This window comes from Rhinolophus hipposideros (assembly GCF_964194185.1).
Source record: "Rhinolophus hipposideros genome assembly, chromosome: 15".
NCBI lineage: Eukaryota > Metazoa > Chordata > Mammalia > Chiroptera > Rhinolophidae > Rhinolophus > Rhinolophus hipposideros.
This window is the reverse complement of record NC_138061.1, coordinates 18,772,119-18,796,108: the sequence shown is the minus strand read 5'-3', so window position 1 is coordinate 18,796,108 and position 23,990 is coordinate 18,772,119. Positions and strand designations below refer to the sequence as shown.

The 23,990-nt window shown below is 40.3% G+C and overlaps 1 protein-coding gene across 6 annotated transcripts in view; it reads right to left on the bottom strand.

Moving 5' to 3' along the window:
- The window catches only part of SORCS1 (sortilin related VPS10 domain containing receptor 1), a 471,564-nt gene extending 456,734 nt beyond the window's left edge, over positions 1 to 14,830 (bottom strand). For all 6 annotated transcript variants that reach the window (XM_081074044.1, XM_081074043.1, XM_081074040.1 and 3 more), the window contains exon 1: positions 14,151 to 14,830. In XM_081074044.1, coding sequence (XP_080930170.1) covers positions 14,151 to 14,705 — 555 coding nt within the window. In that variant the 5' untranslated portion in view covers positions 14,706 to 14,830. The remainder of the gene's footprint in view (positions 1 to 14,150) is intronic.
- Positions 14,831 to 23,990: the final 9,160 nt, after the last annotated feature.

Here is a 23,990-nt window from a genome sequence, read left to right as displayed (position 1 = left end):
GGTGGTTGGTAGTATTAGCCCTCACTTTGTGGAAACGATTCATCGTGGAGAACAGAAAACAGTTCATATCTCAGGATTTGGGAATGGGAAAGTGAAAAAAATTCCTGAGAACGGGTGGGAATTCCCACCTGGAAACACTTGTACTCGGGTACTTCCACAGTTGGTGAACTTTTAAGGCAAATACAATTTTCTCCTTTCTGTAAGATTTTAATCTAAGTTAAATAAGTATCAAGGAGAGCCTCATATAGGAAGGAAATCAAGCCAGGGCTCAGGTGACTGGAAGAGAGCTTGTCTTAGTCCGTTCAGGCTGCTATAAGAAAATACCATAGATTAGGTGGTTTATAAACAACAGACATTTCTTTCTCACAGTTTTGGAGTCTAGGAAATCTAAGATCAAAATCTAAGACACTATAAGATCCAACTCTGGTGAGGGCCCACTTCCCAGTTCACAGATGGCATCTTTTTGCTCTATGCTCACAGGGTGAAAAGGCAAGGGATTTTCTTGGGTTACTTCTATAAAGGCACTTATCCCACTCATAAGCACTGCATCCCCATGACCTCATCACCTCCCAAAGGCCGTCCCTCCTAATACCACCCCCTTGGACGTTAGGTTTCAACATATGAATTGTGGGTGGGATACAAACATTCAGACGATAGTAGAGCTCATCCTACTCTTTGGGGACAGTCATTAATATGTCTCAGGGCATATTTATTATCAGCTGGAAAGCTCATTCCCAAGTAATTTAACCTACTATAGTAGCTCAAAATGTTAGGCAAAAATTCCTAAGTCACAGCACCTCAAAGCCAGATCTGGACCGTGTAACATCATCTCTAACCACAGTCTGAAAGTTACGCGCATGGAAAGGGTGGAATTCAAAGGCCACAGAAGTGTCTCTTCACCCATTCCAGGGCCTGTAAGCCAGTTCTGAGAGCACACCACCCCTCTATGTCTGGCCATGCCTTCCTCATCTGCTACCCTCCACTGTTCTTTTTTTCTATTTCCTTTTTCTTCTTTGTAGACAAAAAGGAAGGAAAGAGGCCAGCCAATTAAAAGCTACATATGTTCTTTGGAAATTTTCTATATATTTAATTTATGTATGCTCTGCCTCCTATTTCAGGCATAACTAATTAAATATGGGTAACACTGCTGTGGAATACCCTATTCTCTTACTGCCTTGAACAATCACACTGTAATCCTAAGTGGTGACCATCCAACCCATCTTAATGCACCAAATTCCCTATATTTATTGGGGAAGCATACCCCCCTCCCAAAGGACATAAACATCTACTTTTAATTCTAAAGGCCGAAACGTACAAAATAACCAAGGAAAGAAGTCCATCATTGCTTAGTTAATCAAATTCCTGTGAAGAGAAAAGACAGCAATACTTTAAATGTGTTTTGTGATCTGTGTGCATGTGTGTGCAAGCACAAATGTGTGTGCAAGGATTCAGGGGAACTATTTTTCCTTTTGGAAAAATCAGATTCCTTTGGCCAGTTTGAGGTCAAGTACTTAATAGGACATTTTAAACTGGGGAGTCTAGTCTGATATTTAAGCACACTGTGAGCCTTCCTTCCAAATATCTTGGGCACTCAGATGATGAAGAAAGAGAATGCAATCTTAGTCACAGCTTTGACCATGCTAATAACCTAAAGTGAACCCAAGACCCAAGACGTAAGGAGTTTAAAATGGGCAGGAGTGGCCTTTCCTCCTGCCTACTCTTATTCTGTCTGCAAAACTCCTAATCCTGTGTAAAGACGCAATTTAAATATCACTTCCCTTTAAAGCCTTGCCTTTTACTCTCAGGAAAAATCAGTTGTCCCCACACTCATCTTTGCTCCCATAGCACTTTGCACAAAACTCTATTACAACTATTAGGCACTTATCTCACTAAATTGCAATTATCTGTTTATGTGTTTATTTCCACCAGAAAATGCACTCTCAAGGGTAAAGATCAGGTCTCATTCATCTCTGTATCCTCAGCGCTTAGCATAGTACTGACACAATAGCCACTTAAAACATGTTTTAGTATTTTTATTATTAAAGAAATACATGCCCATGTTAAAAATTCAAAATAGCACAGACTAGTATACAAGGAAAGGTTAAACGTTGCCTTTCCACCATCCAGACCATCATTCTCATTTCCCAAAGGAACTCATCCTTAAGAGATTCTCAAAAAATGCATAAATAGTATGTGAGTCCCTTCATTCCCACAGCCAGGTAACCAACATATAGGGCTCTCAAAGCTGTCAAACGCGAGATTGGCTGACTCTTGTAGGAATATGACACGGCTAGGGGCAAAACCCCAAGAGCCAAAGGCTAAACAAAGAAGCACTGTGGCTACAACAGAAACGGGCACAGTCAGACTAGGAATCTGTTCTACTCAGCACTTCTTATGAGTTGATAACCAAAGATCTCTCTCCACTCGCTGATACTTTTCCTCTCTTGTTTGCATCTCTCACTCTCCCTGATTCTTTTCTGTCTCCATGTCTTTCTTTGTCTTTCCATCTGCCTTCTCTGTCTATGGCTTTTCTGTCTCTTTGTTTCTTATTTTCTCTTTATCTGCCTCTTTCTTATTCCAAGTCTGCTGTCTCTGTCTTTGCCTCTGTCATGCTCCCTCTCCAGCTCCTCTCCCTATTATTCTTTCTCTTTCCATCTGTCTGTTTCTATGTCTCTCTGTCCCTTTCTCTTGGATTCTTTCTCTGTCTCCTTGTTCTAGATATATTTTTCCACTCAGCTCTCACAATCGGTAAATATCCTTACCAAGGCATTACAAACTATCTAACATTTCACTTGTAGGAGTGGTGATTTAAATATTGTACACCAGTGCTTAGGTTACTGTGAATGTATAGAGATGCACAAGAATGGACACATCTATTATCCATTCTATCATCAGAATTATCATTACGCACAAACTCACACATATATATACATATATATGTATATATATATGTATATATACACACATATGTATATATGGTAGAATTTTACACACAAACTCACACACAAACTCACACACACACACACACACACATATATAAAATGTAGAAATGGATGATACCAAGACAAAGACAAACACAGAGACCAAGACATTTAAATTGAAATACGTGCTCCTTTATAGGGAACTGGAGGCTACTAGAATTTCCAGGAGGTGTACTCAGATAGAAGAAATTACCTCCAGATCTCTCTCTCTCTGAAATCCAGAGGATTACAAACAAAAGGCCCGGTAGCCCCTGATGCTTGCTGCACACCCTTAAGAAAGACAGAGTGATCCTGCTGCTTTGCAAAAACCCTGATTGTGGGCTCTCTACCAACAACAAAGATTAGAAGCAAGTCAGGCAACTTGAATGTGGGCTTTTTGTCTAGTTCAGTTGCCTGGAATTCAGTTCTAATGAGGCCAAGTTCTCAAAATTGCTTGTTCTCTCTTGTTTTGTTTTCATTTTTCAAATAATTAAAAAAAATAACTCAAGCAATGCAATTTCATTGAGAAACAACAGCAAAAACTAAGAACAAAAAAAAAAAAAAGTCACCTACAACCCCAAAATTCATCATAATCACAAGCAACATTTTTGAATCATGCCCTTCCTGCACTTTTTTTTTTTTTTGAAGTATTGAGCCGCTACTATGCCCAGGTATATTTCTAGGGACTTGGGAGATACAAGGAAACAACAAAGTCCCCCAAAACAAAACAATACCAAAAAACAAAACAAAACAAAAAGAACTCTGACTTCGTGAGGCTTACATAAGTACTGTTTTTCAATCTGTTTTTTTTTTTTTCCCTCCATTCACAATTCAACATATATATATTTACATAAGCAATCTTTTAATGTCTGAATACTCTACAACACTCATGTGCAAGGTCATGAGTTGTTTGTTCTATGTGAAAAGCCAGTTTTTCCCATGGAAATAGCAAATATAACAGCAAATATATAGTAAGCAATTTGTGATATTGTGATGTGTAGTAAGAAATACATATGTGGTCTTTGTTCCCATCTCTGGCACCAAGCTCCTAAAACGGTTGGAATTTCCTGTGATGAAAGTGATAAAGGTCCTTTTGTTATGTTAATGAGGTGACTTTTGGAACACACCCAAGAATGGAGGCTGGTTGCCAGGAGAATCAACCGTGTGATTGGATGGTTGGAACTTTCAGTCCCAACCCCTGGACTTCCACAGAGGACAGAAGGGCTGGAAGGTTGAATTGATCGCCAATGGCCAATGATTTAATCAATCATGACTGCCTCTATAAGGCAAGCCTCTATAAAAAAAAAAAAAAAAAAAACAGAAAAAAAGGACAGATTGCAGAGCTTCATGGTTGGTGAATGCGTGGAGATTTGAGAAGAATAACATCCTCAGAGAGCTTGGAAGTTCCTCACTTCTCCCCCATACCTTGCCTTAGGCATCTCTTCCACCTGGCTGTTTCTTAGTTATATTCTTTTAAAACAAACGGATAATCTAGTAAGTAAAATGTTTCTGTGAGTTCTGTGGGCAGCTCTAGTAAATTAATGGACTCCAAGGAGGGAGCTGTGGAACTTCCCACCTATAGCTAGTCAGAAGCACAGAAGATAACCTGGGTTTGCAACTGGCCTCTGAAAAGGGGGCGGAGGCAGCCTTGTGGGACTGAGCCCTTAACCTATTGAATCTGATGCTATCTATTGGCAGATGCCGTCAGAATTGAGTTAAATTGTAGGACACCAAGCTGGTGTCTGAGAATTGCTTGTTGGTGTGGGGAAAGCCCCACACCCCACATAACAGAAATTGCATTGAGAACTCTATCACAAGTATTTATGTGCAAATAGCTAGAGATATTGAGAAGGATGCCAAAAAGAGCAAGACAGGGGCCCAGCACTCATTATAAGAATATGAAACCGGAGTGAAAGACTATAAATGCAAAAACTGAAAAAAGATCATAAATAACATATTGTAAATATCTTTTTAACAGGCCACATTTGAACACTATTTGTACTAGTATTAACACTAACAAATTAATAACAAAAATAATAATAGCTAGCCCTTATTGACTGCTTACTATATCCCAGATACCACTTTAAGTATTTTTATATCTATTGTCTCCTTAAACCATCAAAAAGCCAAATAAAAAAAGTATACCATCATTTATTTCCCTTTGCAGATGAAGAAACTAAGGCACATAGCTGTAAAGTTAATTGTCCAAGTTCAAGTATCTAGTAGATTATGGACTGAGAATTCAAACCATTCACTAAATGTTATGTTATATTTAAAATAACGTACTCTTTTAGCCACTTAAGACATGTACCCCCCATGATAATACGGACAGCCAGGAATAATAATTGCCTAGATTATATCCAGATGGAAACATTACCATCTGGCAGAGAGGCATCATCATTCTCTGCCTGGGGCCCTGTGTGCTATTCCACGGCATCACCTCTCCTTCCCGTCCAGAGCCTCCCACTGGTCTTCACCATCGGGGTCATCATTTCTGTTGAGAAACTGATCAAAGCTGTGGGCTTCAGCTCATTATAGGGAAAAACGAAGCATATTGACATGAGATTGTCCAGATAATGGTAGGTGTTTATAGACCCCCAAACACATTCATGAATCTTAGGAAAAAGATTTTCAAACTTTCGTGTTCCTAACTACCTTTCTAGGGAGCTTAGAAAGTATACAGATTCCTAGACCCCATCAGCAAACTCAAAAGCAGGTCCCATAAGGACAAACTATGGGAAATACTGCCCTAGGTGCCCAAGGAGAGAGCCAGTGGCAGCCCAGATAAGAATTCCTCCATCAGTTCAGCAAAATGTAAATCAGTGCAAACAGGGCTGCAGACAGGTTCTACAAAGGATGACAACCATGCCTAAAATAGCCTTTTCCCCTTTTAATGATTTGATGCAAGAGCGCCTGGTGGCAAGTGCTGAATCAGGGGATGACCTTTCACTTTTAACCACCTTCCCCCCATAGGCCCTGGAGCAAAAGGATCAAAGGCCCACAGTTTTGTGTCTCCACAGCCCCTGTTGCTCTGGTTAGGGGAAGATGACTAGAGGCATCAATCCATTGGCTCCAAGACACACCATGATTAGTTTGTTGTCTGATAACATGATTTGTATTAGTACTTTTTTTGCAACTTTGTGCAAGTTGTCTACACTGTCACTCCAGGGTCATTAGCCATCAGGAAGAAACCAAAGAGACCATGCACACATCCTCCGGGGAAACAAGATAGGAGGACACACACTAATAAAACAAGGAAGCCATTCATGGGGATTGACACAAGTTAGGGCTTTGATCAAACGGTATCATGGAGCAGCTTATTACCAAGTAAAGTGCATCAGGTCAGTGACCTGAGATCTGGGCGAAGTGAGAAGGGGACCTTGAGACAGGGTGTTCATGCCCAGAGCTCCCCTACCATCCCTCTGCACTGACCTGTGGAGTTCTCTCTAAAGAAACTCAGGAAAAAACAAACAAACAAAAAACAAAAAAAAACAAAACAAAACAACCTTATAATGGAACAACATAATCAAAAAGAAAAAGCTTTGGGGCCAGAAAGGACAAAAATAAAATTCCAGCTCGGCCACCTTCTTGCTGTGTGACCTTGAGAAAGTTCTTAAGCCATGGCTTCTACAGCTTTAGAATGAGGATAATGGTACCTAGTTTGCAAGGGTGGTGTGAGGATGAAGTGAAATAATGTGCTGATGCTCTAGAATGTACTTCCAGGGAATCTATTCAGTAAATTGGCTGTTATTTATGTAACTATTGTTAAGAGGGACTTCTGCTATAATCAGTATATCTTATCTGGGTACAGAGAGCTATCCCTAGCATTCAGCTTCCTTTCCCCCGACCCGCAAAAGAAAAACGTAGAAAAGGCAATAGCTGGTAACTCAATTATAATCCTTGAGCAAATAAAATCTGTTAGTATCGATAGGCACCCCTTCAGTTTGACTACTGCTGCTCCCAAACATTGACATGCTAGGTTCCTGTGACTGAGACTATACTTAACATTACTTTAAACTAGATGTCATCTGCATAAGACAATTAAAGAGGGGATGATGAGGGGGTTATCCCTTCTTTTCTCCACCAACCCCCTGCTGCAATAAACCCAGGCATAAATAACCTTATCTCCCAAGTCCATTGGCAGTGGGTCACACATGGTAGGTAGGACATTGCTGGAGACCTCACTTGCTGCAAGTCCCATTACCTCTCATTAGGTCACGTTTTAAAGGTTTAAATAACACGAAGAGCATGATATTGGGCGAGGCCACTTGCTCCGAAGATCAGAACAAATAACTCGAATAGCTGAGCCTAGAACTCAGGAGCTCCACGGCCAATATCCCTCCTTCGGGCAACGGCAAATATTATGAGCACAGGTGCACAGGCTTCAGGCCAACCATGAACATGGGATACAGCTGTGTTCAAACCCTAGGCTGTGAAAAGCCAGCAGTGGGCCACACCAGGAACCAGTCCTACAGTGTGACAAGGTGGTTTTGACCCTCTTCTACTAACGGACCTGCTTAATCGCAACACCTTAATTTCCTTATTTGAGAAATGTAGATAATATTTTTCTTACCTATCTCAGAGGACTGGAGTCAGAATAAAACCGAGGTGATGGGAATAATGCTCCAATGTTTGTAAACTGAAGCATTTTGCAAAGGAAAGGGAGCTATAGCTGATCTAAAGTGGCAGAACAACGTTCAGGAGTGCTATAGAAAGAGATGCAATATCTTTTTATACACGTGTAAAATTTCACGTAGTATTTGCTACAGAGCATTCACATCCTTCTCCCCCCACCTACATTTTAGAATAGGCTCTGTTCTTTCCTTATAAACCTTGCACAGTGAGATTCCACCTCTGTTTCTTGCCAACCACTTGACTATTGCATCCATCCCATCCTAGCAGAATGGACACTTCTCCCCTCCATGGGGCCCGGCTCCATATCGTGTGGGCCATACCTCTTCTCTGCCATCCTCTTTGGCCACTGTGGCCACATCATTTGGCTTGTTTCCTCTATAGGACACACAGATGCATTCTCCACCTTTCCTAGCCAGAGATAGAGGGCAGTAAATTGAGACATACACAAAGACAGGACAACCATTTTACATACGTTTACTGACAACATAAACTGGCAGAGAGCCAAATTAATTTACCCTCTGGGCAGTCTAGCCAGTAATGTTTCTAACCAATAACTTAAACGAAAGGAAGTCCTTTTGTGGGAGGCCAGATGGCCCAGTTGGTTAGACACGAACTCTGAACAACGGGGTTTCCGGTTTGATTCCCACATGGGCCAGTGAGCTCCACCCTCCACAACTAGATTGAAGATAATGAGCTGCAGCTGAGCTTCTGGAGGGGTGGCTGGATGGCTCAGTTGGTTAGAGTGGACAATGACTTGGAGCTGACTGGCCCTGAAGAAACACACTGTTCCGCAATATTCCCCAATATTTTTTTTAAAGGAAGTCCTTTTTTGAAAACTGCAGGTGGAAAATGTCAAGGTAAAAATGAAACAATGATGAGTCCAATTAAGATTTAATGTTTCAAGTAAGAGCAGTCATGTCTTTAAGTGACCATACAGGTTTTTATTTTCTTTTGGGGCTTGGAATATACCCAAACTCACCAGAAGATGGATGTGCATAGTTTTAAAACTATTTCTAGGGTTAAACCTTGAGTTAAACATAGTTTACGTTTAACGTAGGTTACTTTCTTGGATATAGACAGGAATTGCTACATCTCTATACCTTTACTCATACCATCCATTCAGCTCCAAATATCTTTATACTAATCTCCATCTCATAATTAATTTTTTTCTTTACATGTCAAGGTTCAGTGGAAGCACCAGCTCTGCATAAAGCTTGAAGACCACCCCAGCCAGAGGGCATCTGACCCTCCTCTGAACTTCTACAGCATGTTATGCCCTTGGAGGGCACTTAGCTCCTATCTCCTGCCTCTGCAAAGGAGTCGTTGAGTCCAAGACTAAAAGCTCTTTGAGGCCAACCAGGTATTGTTTCTTTTCATCTGTGTTCATCGGTGCACACACATCCCTAATATCACTGCCTGACAAATATCAGGGTTCAATACACATGTGTAGAATTAAGAGGAAATATGATCATTTGCGTAAGCTTCTTAGCCTAATGCTGCCATGTGGTAATCTCTCCTTAAATGTGAGCAATTCTTATTCTCTTAAATAAACTAGATAATTCCATCAGCCTTTGTACCCTACTCGATGAGTTTCCGGGGTCCCTCTTGAAAAAGATGTGGATATAGTTCCCAGGGCCAGCATTCATGTCAATTCAGTCTAGAAAATCCCATTAAATATCTTAAGAGAAGTTTACTTTCCAATTGCATATTGAGCATTTTTTTTGTCCAAAGATAGCAAGCTCCTTAACATAAAGATATTACGTAATAAACCCAATAAACTATGTTTTGCTGCAAATTCACATTGAAATGAATGCCTGTTTGGATCTCAAATGACTTGATTTCCTATATATAGATATGCATAGGAACCATAGGTAATGGAAGAATCATGTGAAATAAAAGGCTTGTTCACTTACAAGGGTATAGGTCATTTTGTCATTTCTCAATACCCAACACACCCAGTGTACTTTACTTCGATTTAGTAGGTGTACAATACCTACAGTTGAACAAACTATTAAATTAATTTCAGTCTGTAAGGGATTTTGGTGGTGCTCTAGTCTATTAGTGCCTATTCTCCAGAGGGTAAAATTGAGGCCACAAAATTTTAACAAGTTATGACTACATAACTCTTCTTTTCATAAAGTCAAGACTATAACCTAAGATTCGTAATCCCCATCAGAGAATTATGTCTTCAACTAAAATAAAAAGTAGCATTTATTGAGCACTTACTACGTACCAGCCACTTCATGAAAAGTGTCAAATCTTCAGGAAAAAGCCTGCAAAAAATGTACTATTGCATATTTTAGTTGAGGAAACTGAAACTCAAAAAATGTTAAGTGTCTTGCTCAAGCATAAGTGCTGGTAAGCAGGAGAGCTAACATTCAAAATCAAATCTGTCTGCTTCTAAATCCACCACCTTCCATGTCACACCATACTAACATTCATTAATAGCAGAAAGCATCGATCAGAGAGGGAATTATGTGGGCTTGCTAGAGAAAGCTAAAGTCGTATCGTTTTACTTAAAAGAGGGGGAAAAAAAAAACAGGTCAAAAAAAACCTATGTCAAAGTGTACAGCCAAATCAAGTGTTTATATCCACCTTTTTATAAAATCAGATTTATAATTAACTTAGAAGAGGAATCTATTCCTAAAGAACACCAGATCTGAAAGCTAAATGATGGCAGGTTACCTCCTGCTCAATGAATCACCAGGTGCAGATTCCATGTCTCACTAAAGATGAAGAGGTGGGCGGATAAGAGAACAACCAAATCACTACTTAAGGAAAGAGTGCAATGTGACAGGTGCATTTTCCAGTACCTACTTTTTTACAAGTACATGGAGTTTCCAGCTAAGACTATGCCTCCTCCACCATTATCTGAAATCCACCCAAGATAGGGTTACTTAAAATATAGACACCAAGAGGTTTGAGGTTTTCAGTTCCATCTTAAAGTCTTTAAAACAAGCCAGTCGTTGGGATTTTGGAATCAGATGACTCTGGGTGCTAGTCCCTGATTGCCACTGACCTTTTATAAACTCTTGGCAAGTCATTTAGCCTACTGGAGCCTCTGTTTCATCCTCTATATAATGGGAACAATATCTACTCACAAAATTTTTTATGAAAATCAGGTGAGATGATGGAATATAAAGCATCTACCCAAAAGCCTGACTCAAGATGAAACTCAGTTTATTCACTAAGGTCACAGGGTCAATGCCAAGTCCCAGAACAGCTAAAAGCAAAGGGGTCCATATGCAGCAACCAGACCATCGCGCTCGATGATAAATGCAGCATTAGAGATACTGCAATGGTCCCATGTGTCAAGTAAAAGCCTCTGTTAACAAATCTCATAACATTATTTGTGGTAAAATGAAATATTCAAATTGACACCGACATAAAAATATGAAAAAGAGAGGAACACTGCCACCCACCTATTACCTAACAAAGATTTTTATAAGGATTAATGAGTGTAGCACTTTGAAACTCCTTGCAAATAAGGAATAAACACATGCCCCATCATACATACATTTATAGACGAAAAACATATTTTAACAAACTAAGGATACTGTATAAATTTAGATCAGGGCACAGCATGCCTAGGATGAGTAGGGTAGGAACAATATGTTCTTGCTTATGACACCAAGCTCATGACAAATGATTCATACCCAGTACCTTTCATGCCAAAAGATCCCCCCAGGTGTTCCACCAACTCGAGCAACAGTTCCCATAAAGCTGGACTGCAGTAGAGTGGAATCACTTCACACCCACAGATGAGGCAAAACAGTCATGTCTTTACACAATTGCACAAGTCCAACAGGGGCGGGGGCAGGAAGGACAAGGGAAGGAGGTGAGAGAACCATCCAGAATTCCCCACAAGTCTGACAAGCAGCCTATAATTACCATACATTTACACCTTCAATGCAGGTGTTATTGTAATCAGAAGCCCTACTTACAAAGGTGAGACAGTTTCAGAGGATGTATATTGCCTGTCGCCCTGAATGGATTGAGGGGATTTATAGGGGAAGACAACTAATGTGAAAAAGTGAGAGCCCTCCAGTGCTGTCCTTAGATTTAGGTTAGTGAAAATGAAGCCCTGTGAGATGAAGGTTCCAAACAGGTGCACCGCACTTTATAGTCACAATGCTCTCTTATGTGGGTCCTGGTACACAATTCTCTGTAGTGAATCTGATGGGCATTGCCCCCATTTTAGAGATGAGGAAAATCACACTCAGAGTACAATCAACCTACCAAAATTGAAACACAAATAAGCAGAATTAGAACTCAGGTCTGCACTCTGCCTTTCATGTCATAAAGTTATGCAAAAAAAAAAAAAGTTTCTTTCTGCTTCCCTTTCCTTTAAAAAATATTTAAAACTTTGTCTTGCCTATGAATATGTGCCAGCTTTGTTTTCAAGGACCTAGACACAGACTATTTCTCTCCCTTTCCCATTGGTACATGTACACAAAAAAGAAACCAATTTGTGTGTAAGCAGGCAGGGATGGAGTGGGGATGGTGGTGGAGGAGTCCTTACAAAGTAAGAGACTATTAAGTAGGAATCTCCTTAGTTAATATGATTTGAGTGCTCAAACCTTTAACACACACCACCTTGATTATTTTCTATATTATCTCAGACTTCGCTGCATATCTCCCATCCAAGTCCTGACCCTACTGCGCTTATAAGCACCATTAAAAAAAAAAAAAAAAGTCTGGCAGTGCTTGGCGCCATTTCTTAAATGGAGTTTAAAATTTGCCAAAGACGTACTTTCCTTTTCTAGGTCTTTCCAAGATCTTTCAAGAGACGAACTAAAGTAGAGGTCTAATGTGATATTAGAGTGATATTTTACAGGTTGAATTACATTAAAAGCCAGAAATATTTTGAGTCCAAAGTCCTTTACTTCTTGATACAACAAGATCTAATATGTCTGATGTGTTTAAAATCTCCCCTTAAAGCCAGAAGCTTTGAGCTCATCACTTAAAGCAGTGCAAGTTACTCAATTAGTTTAGGATGATTCAAGTTCAAATTGCGTGATCAATTTTAGTGGTTACTATATGAAAGATATGATAATTAAGGTAAGAAATGAGGGCAAGGGTCTCCAGAACTTGAATGGAAATCATTTAGCTTCCATTATTTGATTAAACTGGTCTTGAGAACCACATAAAATCACAGCCTCAGTCATGAAGGCTAAATTGTAGGGAAAACCCTGATGATGCTCTCAGACAGAGACATCAATACAAAATACGATTTATCATGATTTGCCTTAATACAATTTATGTGTGTGTATCCAAGGAATCCATAATGACAGACTATTTTTTAAAACGTTTACAACCGTCATTAAAAACGCTGACAATGAGCACGTCTCACTAAAGTGGCACTTCCCTGGGAAGGTTGCTGGCAATTACATCACAACTGAAAACATTTTGAAAGGTACCAGGCTGCAGAGACTGTGCATATTACAAATACTACAATCTCAATAACCTGATGGAAGTTGAAACTTTGATTTATTTTTTTCATTTTACCCATCCTTGGGTTTTATGTTCTTGTCAGCTTAATGGCAGCCTAGAGAAGTTTCCGCACTTCCAAATCCTCTTCAGTTCTTACCATCAAAAGCTGGCTTTTTACTATTTCCGCTCATTGAAGTTTCCAGGTGCAGTTCAAACTGGAATAGCTACCTCAGATTCCAGACATGCAGGCTTTTCCAAAAATCTAAAAGCTTTACTGACATGGCCAAAGCTCATGGACTTGAATCCATTCTCCCCAGTGTGGAGCCTGCTGGAATCCAGCAACGCCTCTTCTCCGTTCATAAAGGGAGGCTAAGACTGATTTGTGCTCTTCTCTAGAGGAGGTCAGGCAATGGGGGAGAACAGGGAGTTGTTGTCACTGGGATATATCTGATCTTCCCGGACTGATCATGCCAGAAAACAACAACTCATTCACAGGCTGGAAAACCCCAGCTCTCAAAACACACTGGCTGGTGCTGTTAGAAGATGCTGGAGAGTTCCTGTTCTGAAACTTGCATCCACTTGGTCCCCCAAAACAGAGACAACATTAAGGGCACCTTATCCACTGCAGTTCTCTTCCTTTGTGGGGAAGAGGGGGCTAGGAGCTCTGAATAAAAATAAAATAAAAATCCTCAAATAAAATCTTATTGATATCACTTGCGCTCATCCAGGAGTCTAGCAAGTAAAGGGAAAGTCACTTGAGGGAATGTCAGTCTGCCTGGAAATTTAACCCTTTCATCTCCACATTCAGGATACTTGAACATGTTTGTCTGGTCTTCAGCTCCATACTACCTCAATGCAACCAAAGAAGTGAGGAAATAGGGATTTGTCTGCCCTCTTTAAACCTTTGCTTGGGGTTTGCAGGGGACTCGGATAGTTTTGTTGGGGAGGCGTTGGGGGTGGTCTCCTAGGAGGTAACCTGGGGGAGGTGAGCAGGTAAGACTTTAGTTTGCAGCATCTTTCCAGTCCAGAAACCCCGTTTCCCCAAATTCTCCAGCATATCACACAGCCAACTTTAACCCTTTCCAGCTTTCACCCCTTTGCCCCCAGTCCCATTCTACTCACGCTGCTGTTGTGGCCAGACCAGTGGACCATAGCTTGGTTGTGTGCTGAGTCGCCTGTCAGCGCGAACGTGGTGCTGGTCAGTTTCAGCTCCTCCATCCGGAAGCGAGTGGCTTTGTCTGGGTCCCGCTCCAGAGTCCCAAGCTCCTGCTGCCCTTCGTCCCTTAGCACTCTCCGGGGGTTCCAACTCGCGCCCTCTCCTTGTTCTGCCTTCTGATCCGCTCCACTCCGTTTCCTCCGGCCCGAGCGTGGAGCAATGGCCACGGATGCCCCGGGGCCGGGGGCCCGCTCCAGGGACAGCGCTCGGTCTCCGGGGGCCACTGCGAACAGGGGGCGCCCACGGAGGGGCAGGGGCGTGGCAGGAGCCCTGCCTGGTGGCCCCTGATGAAAAAAGCCCCCTGTGGTCGGATCCCAACGTGGGGCCGAGCTGGGGTGAAGCTGGAGGCAGCAGGAGCCGCCGCAGCAGGCGCCCGGGGCGCAGAGGACCAGGAGCCCCGCGCCGGCGAGGAGCGCGCTCAGCCCGGCTGGGGAGCCACCTCTGGAGCCAACTTTTCCCATCGCAGGAGCGGAGAAGAACGGAAAGGGGGTCCCGGACTGCAGGTGGCGGCGCGGGGCTCTCCGCTGGCGGGCTGTGGGGGAGAGGCGCTCAGGACCCCAACTCCATCCAAGTTGGGCCGCTCTGGGGCGGGTGGAGGCGGCGCCGGGCAGGTGGCGGCCGCTTGCCCAGGCTGGGCTGGTGCCGGGCGCGGGCTCGGACGAGCGAGCCGCCGCCACGCGGGGGTGGAGCTGAACTGAAGTCACGGGCGGAGCGGGCGCTGGCGCGCTGGCAGGCGACGCGGAAGGGAGGGCGGGCGCTGCCGGGGCTCCGAGCGCCGAGTCCCGCGGGCTCGCTGCTGCGCCGTGCGCGGGTGGCTGTGGAGCCTGGAGGCGCCGCGGACCCTCCCCTCGGGCTCGCCCGCGCTGCCGCCGCCCGCTCCTCGCCGCCTCCCGCTCTGCGCCCCCGCGGCTGCCGGCTGCTCTCTGAGCCCGCGCGCCTCCCGTGGGGTCGGCCAGCCCGGAGCTCGCAGAGTGGTCACTGTATTGGGGACTTAATATTCCTGTTTTATTGTTGGTATCAGTTTCTGTTGCTGTTTTCTTCCCCCGTCCAACGGTCTTTTCCAGTTTAGAAAATAGGGACGGTTGGGCTCCTCATTTTTCCCTTCGTTGTCTCCTTGAGTTGGTATGGGAACCTTTCCTTGAGCTGAATCTGTGTCCGGGCTTGGGGGAGATCCCGGAAAGGCAACAGCAGAGAATGATGTAATTAAATGCTGGGGGGGGGGTTTCCATTAATGATGGAGTTTAGATTCTTTTCCCGACCTCCTAAAGCACTCACTGTATTTGAATTCAATCTTCCTGTATCTTGTGGGCATCTGTCTTGGTTTTCCCAAGAGACTGCAATCGCAGTGAGGACAGGCTGACCAAATCGTGAGCAACTTGAAAGAAGTGACCGGTTTATTTTGTTTGTCACTTTATTCTCAGTGCTTGACAGTGTCCCGTGCAGTAAGAAATATGTCAGTCATTAATCCAATAAACATTTATTATGAATAGGCAAATAAATACCAGAAAGGAGTCACAGTGCTCCCTTTATCCGTGTGCCTAGCCCAGGGCTACTAACAAATGCCTTAAGATTATTAGCCAACGTCAAGTCTGTTCTGGGTGCTCCGTCACTAGTTTGCTGTGGGACCTCAGAGAAGTAGCAATCGCTCAGTTTCCTACACATTACAATTAATTAGTTGCATTAAATGATCTTTAAAATCCCTTCCATTCCTAAAATTCTGTAATGCTATGATTACGTCCGTCCAGCCCAGCTCCCTGCTACTGTTCAAAAGTTCACATAAAAATTAATAGTATGTGAATGGGCTTTGAAAATTACAAAGAATTTCTCAAAATCCAAACCTTTTTCAAATAGAAAGTTTGCTTCTAAGAGTTGAAATACCTTCACATTCTTTGTAGTCTCCCTGTGTCTAATAACACTTCCTTATCACATGGTAACTGTTAAATTATTCGATGACAACTTACTGATTGAATAAATGAATCCCACAGCAAAATAGTGCAATTTCCAGTTTCTAATTACATGTTTGTCCATTTTCACACTTGCATAAGTAACTTTACTGAAAAATCTGAATTCTGAGTTTGTGATGGGACCAACTTGAAAGTAACAGAGTGATAATTATTTTTCAAATAATGATACCCTCTTTTGGATGCTGTCCAGGAGAAATTTCTCTTATACCAATCCAACTCAGAGTTGAATTACAAAAAATCAATTTAAATTATTGTTTTATGACCAATCCAAGAAATGTGCCAAGGCAAACAGGCAGGCTTCTCAGCCATTTAAATGTGTGTACTTTAAAGGACAAAAGAGTGTCCTCTTTGTCTTAATAGGAGACACAGACTACTCTTCCAACAGCACCTTTACCACCCAAGCCTGAATCCTCCTGTAAAGGGAACATTGTCTGAGAGGTTGTGGCTTCTAGATGGGAGGAGAAGGAGAGCCAGAGATCCCTCCTCCTCCCAAAATTGCAAGTGCTCTTTGTCAAAGCCCAAGACAGCTATTTTTCTCTACTCAGAAAGATTTCAGAGTTTCGCAGGATCGTTTGCCTAATGCGTTCTTTCTATGCCTGCTAACCTTTCCAGTCTGGTTAAGTGCATGAGAATTCCTCTAAGAGAAGAAAACCCGATTCAAGAGTCAGAACTTAAATAAATTCCCATCCAAATATAGGACTGGAAAAAGTAAAATAAATAAAATAAATAAATAAATAAATAAATAAATAAATAAATAAATAAATAAATAAAAACAGTGGATTCAAATGTTCTAGTCTAAATCCATGATTGTCCTAGCAAAATTTGCATTGTTTTGATTTCAAAATGAAGTTCTTCCTGAAGAACTGGTACAAGTAAAACTGATTTTTCGTCCCCAAAGAGTTTACAACTCCCATCTTTTAAAACACACCTATTACACTGACCCCTTTAAAGTGAAAGCATTTGCAGGCCACTTGCTGAAAAGTCATAGAGGGCAGATACTTTTCTACTACCTGATTTTAATTATTCATTTGAGAAAAAGGTTACACAGATATGGATGAAATTGGCTCCAAGTCTTGTTGTGTTGGGTATTTTTTTATATGTCTATTTTATTTCTATGTCTCTGATCCCCATTGAGTCTTATCAATACGCAAAAAGAAAAAGTACCAGAAAGTCCCTAAACCATCCTCTTTTTCCAGAAGATTTCAAGAAATAGGCTAATCATGGGGAAAACAGGGTTAGTCTGTTTCAAGGTGTTTGCATTCCAACAACCCACTAAGCAACGCAACAGGTTTTATCAATATAATGCATTAAGAATGAGTCATAGGAACATAGTCGATATCAAAGGCCTGTAGAGAGCATAGATCTGTAATTCCAATGTGGAGCCTATGCATTGTGCATATGAAAAATATGCCATCCCCTCAGTCCAGGTACCATGGTTTCTCACCTAGACTAGCACAACAGCTTCCTAACAGCTCTCCCTACTCCACAATTGCTCTGTTCCAGCTCATCTCTACAGTGAAACCCAAGTACCCAAATGGTACACCATAAGATAACTCATGGTATGCAGGAAGAAAATAATGGCCCTGTTAATGTTTAATTACTGATATATATATATATATATATATATATATATATATATATATATATATATATATATATATATATGTTGCGTGTGTGTGCGTGTAAAGAGAAAGAGATACAGAGAGAGAATCATGTATTTGTGAACATTTCCAGCTACATGCTGGTTGGTGTGCATGATCAATCAAGTTCAGACGCCTTACCCTACAAAGCAGCAAAAGTGGTCTTTCAAAAGTATGAAAAATATTGTTTCTTGCCACTATTGAAAACCCTTCCCTGACCTACCGTTGCAAACAGAATAAAACTCCTACTCCTTCCCATGGCCAATCAGGCCTGCATGAGCAGAGTCTTGCCTGTTGTCAATCACATTTGGCAGCACTCTCTCCTCACGCATATGCTCCAGCCACTCTGGGCAATACCTTCCCCCAATGTGCCAAGTGTTTTCCAACTCATGATCTTTGTACTGCTGTTCCACCTTCCTGCAATGCCCACCACCACCCCCACTTCTCATAGCTGACCACTTTTCTTTGAGACCTTCACTTAAAACATACCTCCTTAGACTTTCCCTGACTGCCTACCCAAGAAGAAATCCCTCTGATATTTTGTTTCAGTCCCTTATTAGTTATTTCTTAGCATGTATTACAGCCATCAATGATTTTATTTGAATGTTCTTTTGCTGATGCTCCCCCAAAAAGCTACATGTGGATAAGAACTGAGTCTCACTTATTCATCTGTTCTTTCCCCAATGCCTCCTTCACTGGCTCATTGGATGTGTTCAGTCATCAACAGGCTGAGCAACACTGGGGTAGCAACCCTACCTGCATAACTTCTAGTAGTAAACGCTTGGTAAATCAGACCTGTACATATGCCAGGAACTGAGCTAAGGTTTTACATGTAGCAACTCATTCGTTTTTTGGGTGTTTTTTTTTTTTTTACAAAATTTTTCTCAGCTGAATACTATCATTGAATCATAAAGTACCACTTTACAGATCACATTAAACAAATACCCAGTGTCATATGGCAATTTAGTGCAAGAGGCAAGGCTTCCATCCAGGCATCTCATTCCTAATGTGTTCTTGACTTTATGCAATATTATTTCTATTCCAAATCCAACTAATAACAGATAATGTTCATTGATGATTTACTATGTGCCAGGCACTATAATTACAATCATTTTCAGTAATGTTGAGTAAGCAATTTTGGAAACAAGTAAGCAAGTTTGTTTAGGCTAAAGGGAAAATTTGCATTCTCCAATTTATATTTGCTTTTATTTGGTAGAGGGTGTGTGTGTGTGGGGGGAGTAATGTTAAAGAAAGTGATGTATTTACTACACATATAACCTTATTGCACGAACTACAGTAGCTGTCACATTGGATTTCCTTTTCCCCCTTTTCCTTGTTCTCTCCATAGCTGATGGATACCTTGGCCTTGGCAGCCTAAATCACATTATATGTGTCATCATTAGAACAATGTCTTTTAATAGCTCTCCAAATAGTTGGATCCCCTTGGATACCATTGAGACAAGGTGTTTTGCATTTCAGATCAATTTCATGAAGAACCACAGAGAGAAAACTGAGGAGAGTAATATGCAAACTCCTCTCATTGCCTGCCAACGGGGTTGATGAGTTTTTGTTTGTTTGTTTGTTTGTTTGTTTGTTAACTTCCCTATAAAATACTTACAGGTTTTGATAGATATCAGACTTGGTCTGAATCCAGTAATTGTATCTCTTCTCATACTGGGTGTATGAGGCTTTATCAAAAGGGCTTAAGCCCTCTTATCTGTCAAAATAAGAGTAAGATTATCTACCTGACTCATAAGATGTAAAAGTTAATTCAACTTCATGCACCTCTTAGAGATAATAATACCCCCTTGTATTTATTTAACTCCTATTTGGCCAAACCTCGCAACAGTTTTTTTTTTCTTTTCTTTTTTCTTTTTTTCTTCCCCCTTGTTTAATAAATCTTGCAACAGCTCCAAAAGATAGATAGGGGGCAGATTTTGCCTGTATCTTACAAAATAAAAAAGAAATTTATCTAAGGTCATAGAGTTAGAGAAAAAAAACAACAACTTAGAACTAAATTTTATTATCCTTTCTTCTCTCCATTTTGCCCAAATTCACCCTTAATTTGTATATACATGAATTAAAGTCCCACATTATTTTTGTTTAGTTATTATGCATTGCTTACACAATAATTTCAGATTTCAAAAAATAGTTTATATAATTAAATAGGAAGAGAGAAGGACGAAATACTATTACTGTCGTTGTATGAACTTACATATGCACATATCTTCCCCATTTAAACAGTCATACTAATGTGTAATAGATAAAATGTGCACGATGACTAAGTTTATTTAGAGAGGTATTACTAGACTTTTAAAAATGCAGCTTTACCAAAACGTCTTAGAATGTATTTTAAAATTTCATTTTAGTCTTAAAATGATCTAGAAACTGTGAAAAGTAACTTCTATCATCTCTCCTATCTTCCTCTAGTCTGCCAGACCAACATAAAAAGGCTTATAGTAGTAAATCGCAAAACCAACTTTTCATAACACTCTCAATTCCAGTCTCCTTGAAAGTACAAACAGTAAGAAACAAACTCAGTCAACAAACTCAGTGGGAGCTACATTTCACTCGTTTCTTTGAGAGTACTGACTAGAGGAGAGAAGACAAGAGAAATAGAAAGCTAACCCTCAAATTCTTTGTGGGCCACTGAGATGACCACCGAAAGCTCCCATCTCTTTTGGTTGTTTTTTTTTTTTTTCTCTTTTCCAAAGAACTAATCCAAAAATGAATGAGGTTAAATTAACACTGAAGCCAAGTTCACTAGATTTCTAGCATAATATGCCAGCTGAACACAACTCTATAAAACGTACAGCAGGATTGAGAAATTAGATCTTGGGGACTTCTCTCTCAGAACACAAGAGTAACTGGCAAAGGGAAGGAGGAAACAAATCCAAGAATGAGTAGTACAGCTGGACACACATTAACTCCTTTGTGCTGCTTCTCATTTCTCTGTTTGATCTGGGCAAAAAGTAGATATAGTCCAGCCCCCAGGAGTCCAAATATCCCCCACACTATGTTAATCTCTGGTAATGACACAGAAGTACACTGAGGAGGAAAGGACAAGATTAAAGCCCAAAGTTTGTTGAGTCTATTGGCCTCCAGTGCTTGGAGGCTGTCCAGTGTGGGGCTTAAAACCCTGAACTTTGGAGCACAAATCCTAGTTTTAAATCCTACGTATGCCACTCACTAGCTGTACAACATTGCTTGACTTTCTGAATCTCTGTGGCCTCATCAGTGAAACGGAAGTTATGTCACCTTCCTCATGTAAGGCTGTTCTACATGGCATGGGACAAACCCTCCCCCGTACATGCCAAATGTTGTTATCACACTTCAAATGCCAGTTTCAATTTGACACTGTTTTCCAACATGTTTCCCTCGGTGGAAGACAAGAAGTTAAAATCCAGTCAATTAAAAAAAAAAAAAGAAAAGTCCTGCTAGATACAAAACAAAATCTAAAGACCACCATACTCCATAAAATATAACAAGAGGAACAGATAGATAACAGGGAATGAAACTCAGAAGTTTTGCTTTGGAAACAAATAGAAAGGATGGTCTAAACTGCTGCCTTCTTAGTTCTTGTCAACCAATCTTCCGTGTGAATCATTGTACAAGGGATCTGCAACTGAGCTTCACAAGCTTCTGGGAGATGAACGGTAGATTGACATTGAACTTTTGAATATGTACTTGCATGATTCTTTGCAGCTTGAAAAATCAACTTTAGAAAAGGTCAAAGGGAATTCCTTATTTAGTATGTCATGGAGTAAATTCATGCAGTTTATAATGTAGAGGTATTACAGAGTCTGAAGACATAAATCCGCTTAGATAAATGCTTAGATGTAGATCCATGATTGTTTACCATGAAAAACTGTTATAAGGACGTGATCAGCTACCTTTACCTGCTCAGTTATCATATTAGGTGTGACGATCTAAGTCACATTATGGGCTGGGGCTTGTCTATTTTGTAAAGTCAGCTGTGGTTCTAACAGTGGTGATCTAATGAGCCCCTAGCTGAAAATGCAATTGGTTCATTGTTTAGCTGGTACTATATGCCTGATATCCAGAGTAAGTAGCCAGTTTCTCTTTTCTATTTCTCTTGGCACCCCATTATCTATTCTGGCAATGTACTTTTATTATTATAATCATCTGACCTACTCATCCATCTCCTCCACTGAATTCTGAACTCCTGTAGGTTAGGGGTCCTGTGGGTCTTATCTATTAATTCCTTAGTCCCAGTACATAACCCAATGCAGGCACAGAGTAAACATTCAGTTTGTTGAATGGATGAATGAATGACAAAGTTGATGTTCTCATATCTTTGATAGCCTTTCTTAACCATCAGATAATCATCACTAGGATGAATCACAGACACCCACCACAAGTGTCACATAAAGCTAAATTTACACTGAAGATAAAAGTTGAATCCATGAATAAAGCAACTTAAAACCAAACAGTATTAAATAAAAATGCTTATGTTTATCAATGTATTGCTATTAGCTTCAGCGTTTGAAGAGAACCCTGCCCCAAAACAATGACTTTTTAAAAAATATCTTTAAAAGCTATTTAGAAATTTAACCTACATCCATAAGACTGTCTAAATCTTAACTATATTGTGTGCAAGCACGCGCACGTACACACTCACACGAAGATAGAGATCTTTTCCAGCATCCCAAAGGCTTCCTTTACTCTGCCAGCCAACACTACCAATACATATGCACTCTGACAAAGCAATGCCTATTCTGACTTGTATAAGCATAAATTACTTTGGCTCTTCTTGAACATATTTAACAGAATCAAACAGCATATACTTTTGGGTCCAGCTGTTATTCAATATTTATGAGATTTATTATGCACATATAGTGGAATAGTGATTGATCCATTTTATTGCTCTTTTATTGCTGATCCATTTTATTCCATAGTATGAACATACAAACATTTATTTCTTCATTGTACTGTTGATAAATATTTAAATAGTTCCCATTTTTGGCTATTATGAATATAGCTGCTATGAGCATTGTCATACATGTCGTTTGGTACACATAAGCACTCATTTTCTAGGATATACTGTTGGGCCTGGAATCAATGAGTCCTAAGGAACATATGAGCTAACTTGTATTGTATGATGCCAGTTTTTCAGTATTTGCTCCAAATAACAATGTTTGAGAGTTCTTGTTATTCCACATCTTCACCAACATGTATTTTTTTTTTTTTTTGTAATTTTAGCCATTCTGGTGAGAGTGTAGAGGTATTCCATAGTCATTTAATTTGCATTTTCCTGGTGAATAATGAAACTGAGTACCTGTAAAAGTTTTTATTAGCCATTTGGATATACCATTTTCAAAAGTGTGTGTTCCAGATTTTGACTGGCTTTAAAAATATTAGGTGGTCAGTCTTTTTCTTATTGATTTGTAGGAGTTCTTTATATAGTCTAAATACAAATTCATCTCCATATGTAATTTATAGATAATAGTAATAATGCATATAATGTCACAGTCTGTGCTTTGCTTTTTCTGTGTGCTGTTTTTGATGAATATTTATGTAATTTAATTTAGCAATTACTTCAAAACTTTATGGTTAATACTTTTTTATTTTCAGTTTAAAAACTCTTTTCTTATCCCACATTGATGAATGCATTTTGTATTTTTTATAAGCTTTTTTTTCTTATCATACTTATTTTTATAATCCATCAGTAGTTAATTTTTGTGTATGGCAGGAGGCAAGGGTAGAAGCTGATATTGTTTCATTTGGATACCAATGAACCCAGCACTATTGATTAAAAAGAACATCCTTTTCCCATTTTGCTGCTGTTACATAATTATTGTAAATCAGGTAGATGTACATATGTTTGTTTACGAATTTTCTATTCTGCTTGATTGACCAGTTTGTCAAATCTGTGTCAGTAAAATATTTCTTAGTTACTGTAGCGTTACAATAGAGCTTGATATCTGGTGTGAAGTCTCCTACTTAGTTCTCCCAGATTGTCTTAGAATTATTTTGTTAATTAAAAAAAAAAAATGCTGGTCTTTTTAATGGGATTGTATAGTATCCACAGAGCAGTTCGGAAGAAAGTAACATCTTAAAAACTATTGAGTTCTCCAATCCTTGAATATGTTATTTTCTTCATTTATTAAGATATTCTTTG